General features: G+C 45.1%; 1 protein-coding gene across 1 annotated transcript; it reads left to right on the top strand.

Moving 5' to 3' along the window:
- Nucleotides 1-332: 332 nt before the first annotated feature.
- Nucleotides 333-3,685, top strand: LOC149195934 (uncharacterized). Its single transcript, XM_089408067.1, has 5 exons — nt 333-521; nt 836-1,513; nt 1,901-2,026; nt 2,192-2,581; nt 2,855-3,685. Exons 1-5 carry the CDS (start codon nt 333-335, stop codon nt 3,683-3,685), a joined length of 2,214 nt encoding a protein of 737 aa, XP_089264193.1.
- The last annotated feature ends 2,528 nt before the right edge of the window (nt 3,686-6,213 follow it).

Genomic DNA, 6,213 nt, shown 5'->3' with positions numbered 1-6,213 from the left:
ATAGAGACTGTCCGCTAAATAAGATACCCTCCCTTCCAGACAAGTCTGATAATCACACCCCAGATGGATTCACAAAGGTAGTCAATAGAAGGAGAGGAAACAAAAAAGCCACCAACAACCCCAAAGCAAATCCGAGCAATAAAGCAACAACAAGCAACAGATTTAAAGCTCTAAACAAAACCGATGAGAAGGGTTCGGACGAGGAATAGGAGAAAGACGAAGCAGTCCAACAGAAGCAACCGGGTGAAACATCAATGCAAGGAGGACAGAAAATTACAAATCAAGAGCACCTGATATCGCAGAACAAAAATATGTCAAAGCAAACTGAAAAAATGGATATGGAGTACTCTCAGCCAGGCGAAAAAGCCTCAATCGAAACTGAGGACTTTTTTCAATCGCCCCAAGTCATGGACGAAGACCAGGAGCCCCTCGATATAGGGGAGCTGGACATCTTAGGTTTGGAACATGCTTGCCGCACAAAGAACTTTGAAAAAATCCCAGAACAACAAGTCGACAACCTAGTATAAGTGTTAAACAGAGCACAGAAGAAATACTCTCTAGGGGTCCAGATCGGTAGTCCATGGGATGGAAAATTTATCACCAAGTACAGCAAGAAGAGGGGAAGGAAAACAACCCTAGAAAGAACAATCAATATAGGAGAAATACTGGTGGAGTCAGGGAGGTATGCCAAACTGACTAAGTACTTCACTGCAAACCCCCACCCTTCGCAATGAAGTTAATATCCTGGAATATCAAAGGGCTTAATAGCCCTAGGAAAGGAAGAATCTTAAAAAATATGCTGAAGCAAGAAAAACCCAGTATTCTCTTTTTGCAGGAGACGAAGTGTAGCTCCACAATTTTGGAAAGAATAGCTGCGAAGGATTGGCCAGGAGGCCTAGTCACAGCGGTGGATGCACAAGGTGCCTCGGGAGGCCTAGCAATACGTTGGGATGCCCGGATCATCCATCTCAACAATATTCAAGCTAACAAAAACTTCATCCAAGCCACATTCCACCTCTCAGGTACGAATGCTCATGGACTGCTAACTAATGTTTATTTCCCTCAGGACACAACTCAAAAAAGCCAACTTCTGAATACATTGTCAGAACTCAATAGAAATAGACCATTTCCACTATGGATATCTGGAGGGGATTACAATATGATCGCCAGCATGGAAGAAAAGAGAGGAGGCAGAAGCAACTCAAACAATGATGACGGCCTTCTAAAGGAGTTCATCAACAACAACTGGTTAATGGACATCCCAACAAGCAACGGTATCTTCACCTGGACAAACAAGAGAGTAGGAGCGCAACAAATTGCATCGCGCCTTGATCAGTTCCTAATCTCACACAATGCCACTCATATCGGAGGAGAATTTACAGCTTCCATTCTCCCTTTCTCCGGATCGGATCATTGGCCCATAGAGCTCCAATGGAAGAGGACAGGTAACAATATCAGACGCCCTTTTTGTTTTGAAGAATTTTGGTTCTCCCATCCAGAATTTGAAAAGCTGGTCAGATCAAGCTGGACAAATTTCAATCCGACCGAGGGGACAAGAATGGCCAGGTTCCAACAAAAACTCAAATATCTAAAAAGGGCCATCAAACAATGGAACCACAAGATATTTGGCAACATCTTTGCCGACCAAGCCCTGCTCAATACTGAAATTAAGAAAATACAACAATCCATTATCAATGAAGGGCGAACAGAGGAACTCTCCAAACAGGAACAAGCCATAGAATCAAAAATTCTAGAAAGAGCCAAGCAGGAGGAAACATTATGGAGGCAGAAATCCCGAATTTGATGGTTGAAAAGCGGAGAAAAAAACACAAAATTCTTTCATAAAACCACGGTTCAGAGAAGAATGATAAACCAAATTACTCATGTTAACAATGAGCAGGGAGAGAAGATTGAAACGCATGAGGGCATTGAAAAGGAAGTTATCAACTACTTCAAAAAAGCCCACCAAGAGCCCGACTTCAACAGAATACCAGCCATCAATCAACTTCTCCAGAACATACCCAAGGTCATAACGGAGGAGCATAACAGTTTACTGATCAAACCCATCAATCCGTAGGAAGTTGAAGAGGCCGTGCAACAAATGAAAGAGGGAAAGGCGCCAGGTCCGGATGGCTTCACAGCAAACTTCTTTCACAGATTCTGAGACCTGATAAAAAATGAAGTTTGGCAGGTTGTGGAGGAATCCAGAGAGCTCAGGTGGATGTACCCGAGACTAAATGCTACTTTCATTGCACTAGTGCCTAAAGGAGAAGACTCCAACACCCCTGACAAATACAGGCCCATAGCCCTATGCAACATGATATATAAAATTATTTCAAAGGTCATTGCTACCAGGCTTAAAACGCTTCTTCCACTCATCATCTCGCCTGAGAAATCGGGCTATGTCGAAGGGCGCCAAATAACGGATGGAATTATTCTCACACATGAACTAATTCACTCCCTAAAGCTGACCAAAAAGCCAGGTATGCTGCTTAAACTAGATCTTTCTAAAGCATTTGACAGCCTCAGTTGGGTCTACATACAAAAAATTCTTATTGCTTTTGGCTTTGCTCCCTCTTGGGTTAGATGGATCCATAGTTTAATATCCTCAGCATTCTTCTCAGTGCTAATCAATGGCACCCCTTCAGCCACATTTCGACCTTCTAGAGGTATTAGGCAGGGGGATCCCTTATCTCCCTTTCTTTTCGTAATCATGGCTGAGGGTTTGGGTAGAAGCATCACAGCTGCTAAGCTTAATAGGTGGTTAAAAGGGCTCTCATTTCACAATTCCCCGGTCCACACCCACCAGCAATTTGTAGATGATAATATGCTCTTTGCTCATCCTTCGGTATAGGAAGCTCGTCTTGTAAAATCCATTCTATCCACTTTCTCTGACGCTTCTGGTGCCCTTATCAATCGAGTCAAATCACAAATTTTTTTCTTCAATACCCCTGTTTCTACTCAAAGAGCCATTGAGCGTATTCTGGGCTTCACCTCTGCCTCCAAGCCTTCCAAATATTTAGGAGCCCCGCTTATGAGCTCAGCTCTCAAGCATTCCTCCTGGAAGCAGCTATTAGAAAAATTAGAAGCACGACTATTCCTATGGACCAATCGAACTCTGAACATGGCCAGCATAATAGTTCTCATAAAAGTTATTCTTCACTCCATGCCTCTGTATCTCTTCTCCATTCTAGCTGCCCCCAAATGGGTCCTTAAAGAAATCAAGAATCTACAACGAAAATTTTTGTGGGGAGGCTCAGGACAGAATCGAAAATGGGCTCTACTTAAATGGGAGAAAGTGTGTCTTCCCAAGTATGCAGGAGGCATAGGCCTTAGAGATCCTGAGCATAGTAACAAAGCGATGGGAGCTAAAATCTGGTGGCGGTGGCTGGCCCATCCTAGTACTCCATGGGCTTCCCTTTGGACGGCCAAGTATGCAAGTAACTATCCAATGGAGGAAAGATTGCGTATGACTGAGACAAGTTCGGGATCCGCAATCTGGAACGCAGCCATACAACACAGATCTCTCATTCAAGAACACTGCTTCTGGGAAATAAAAAATGGGAACATAGCACGATTCTGGGAAGATTCATGGCAGCAATTGCCAAAAATCAAAGACATTCTCCAGGAATTTCCAGCTGATGAGAGAGGGATACACCATCTGGCCAAAGTTAACCATTGCTAGACTTCCGCTGCTACTCAGGATTACCGGAAGTGGAAAGACATCCATCAGCTCCTACCAAATAGCTCAGGACAGACTCAACATCTACTAGAAATAGAGTTACAAAAGAGGCAGATAAGAGTCTCAGAAGAACCGGACATTTTAAGATGGGGCTACGGAGAAAAAGGAATTTTCACAACCAAGGAGGCTTACAATATAATCATACAAGGGCAGATACACAAAGACAACTTATGGGAAAAAGTCTGGCATAAATCTAATTGGCCGAAAGTTTCCACATTTCTATGGCTTCTCTGTCACATGTCACATGTCACATGTGCCGACAGGAGGAAGAAACAACACTTCATCTTATGCAGAATTGCCCAGTGGGAAAGAAATTATGGGAGAAGATTGCTTTCCGCTGTCAAATTGAAAAAAGAGTGCAAGATGACCTCAAAGGAACCATCAGCAAAGGAAGCCAAACCCCTTTTCAAAGTTCTCTTCTCAATGCGTTGTGGCAACTAATTCCCGGTTTACTGATGTGCAATCTCTGGAAAGAACGCAATCAAAGAATATTCAAAGATCAATCGATGCCGCTGGACAAACTGTGGAATAATTTTCATCAAAACATAATGGAGACTCTTTCACTCAAAGACTGGCATCCTGAGGACCTTCCTACTCTGCCACAGGAAAAAGCTGTTTGGGATAACTCGCAAATACGGATAAACCATAATTTAGCCAGCGGCAGGAATCCCAACAACCACAGACAGGAAGCAAATTCTTGGAAGCCTCCTCCAGTTGACATGATCCAACTAAACTTTGACGGGGCCTCTAAAGGAAACCCAGGTCAAGCAAGTTATGGAGGAGTTTTCAGAGATCATAAGGGCAATTCTCTTGGCATCTACATGGGTTCGATAGGCTGGGACACTAACAACTCATCGGAATTGGAAGGTCTATGGCGAGGGCTCAAAATAGCACACAGAAAAAACTTCTTTCCCCTCGTCATAGAAGGAGACTCGCAGATCATCATCAGAATGGCCACAAAGCTTCAACATGGCTCTCCAATTCATAAGGTAAGCAGCAGCTGGAGAATGGGCCAGAGGCTTGAGCTTATCAATCACTGCATCTCTCAGCACCAAGCAATCACTTTCAAGCATACCAGAAGAGAAGGGAATAAGCTGGCTGACCTACTAGCCAACCTTGGAGTGGAAGCAAAAGAAAACCACTTTGAAGGAACTATAGACAACCTATCTTCCAGAGACCAAATGGATAAGCTGAGGGAAATGATCTCTCAGGACAAATCTCTGATAGAGAATTCGCACCCGGATGCGGGTGCTTTTACTTGCCATTAATCATGGCACACGCCATGCCACCTGGGCTGCGGACAGTAGAACGGAACCTGTACGCAGAGGCCGGCAGAGGAGGTTATCAGTTAATGCGAACAATAGTCGGATGTGATGTGATACAGATCCGAGGGGACGGCACATTCAAGTCGAGCATGGTAGCTCTGGACTCGATGCAAACCTGGTTTATGGTGCGACGCCATCCTCCCGCGATGCTAACGGATGCTTCTCCTTATATTGGGATAGCCATGCCAATTCATAATCAGAATTCTCCAATTGCTGCTGGTGTGCTGAGCGGGGATACTCTGGCTTTTAGAATTCGAGGGGTCGAGGAGTGTTTGGGGTCTCTGGACTTAGGCGCCATGCCGCGCAGCAGAGGCGTGCCAAGACGAGGAGGGAGGTCCGGCATCCGTGTCGCCCCTGATCTTGAAGAATTGCATCCAATTTCTCCAATGGCTTCTGCTCCACCCTCGTCCCCCAGCTCTGAGCAGGAAAGCCTTGTCCCGCAAGGCACATACCAGACTTTTCGACTTAGGTTTCCTAGTCGGCTCATCAGGCCAGAGGTGGTAGTTAACCTCACGGTGTACATTTCTGAGGAAGAGCCTGGAGATCCCACTTTGACCTCTCCTGCCTCTGCAAGTGTCCAGAACAGTGACATTCTCCTGGGGGATATGAATGGCTTGGTGTATAAAGCTCACCGTAACGAGGATGCTCCAGCTCAGCACGCCCTGGTCCAGGAAGCCGCGGCTCAGGAGGTTTCAGTTCATGCTGCTTCAGTTCAAGAAGTTCTGTCGCCACACAACTCAGCTATGGAAAGGGAAGCGCGCGACAACCACGCTCAGCCTGGCTTGGGAGAGCCATTTCTAGACGGGGAAGGGCTCGTCATCTAGCTTGACTCGCCCAGTCCGGACAAAGGAAAACAGCCAGCGTCGCCCAGTCGCCCAGCCTAAACTTCATCGGGTGCTTCTGTCTTGTTTTTTGCACTTATGTCGATGTTTATGATGTTTTCTCCTGCAGTTTATTTAAGTCCAAGGTCTCAGTTCATCCACTGTTGTAAGTCACAAGCTATTACAGTCTGCTTTTTTTTGTATCAGAGTTAATGGTGTAAACTGGTTATGTCTGGCCAGTATCAATGGTGGTGTTGTCAGTTCCAGTCCAGGTTGTCTGAAGTCCAGGAAAAATCATTATGGACTGTATTTTGTTTATCAGTTT

Source organism: Pinus tabuliformis, chromosome 2_2 (genome assembly GCF_031772625.1).
Source record: "Pinus tabuliformis cultivar Carrire ecotype Pingquan chromosome 2_2, CPIR1, whole genome shotgun sequence".
Classification (NCBI taxonomy): Eukaryota; Viridiplantae; Streptophyta; class Pinopsida; order Pinales; family Pinaceae; genus Pinus; species Pinus tabuliformis.
Note: the sequence above shows the minus strand (reverse complement) of the source record. Positions and strands in the feature narration are given on the sequence as shown.

Bases quoted from the DNA above. Each gene is read 5' to 3' on its own strand.
- LOC149195934 (XM_089408067.1), top strand. From the start codon at position 333: ATGGATATGGAGTACTCTCAGCCAGGCGAAAAAGCCTCAATCGAAACT. The intron at 522-835 runs GTATAAGTGTTA...CTCTTTTTGCAG, and splicing joins AACAACAAGTCGACAACCTA to GAGACGAAGTGTAGCTCCAC. The intron at 2,027-2,191 runs GTCATAACGGAG...GAAGTTTGGCAG, and splicing joins TTCTCCAGAACATACCCAAG to GTTGTGGAGGAATCCAGAGA.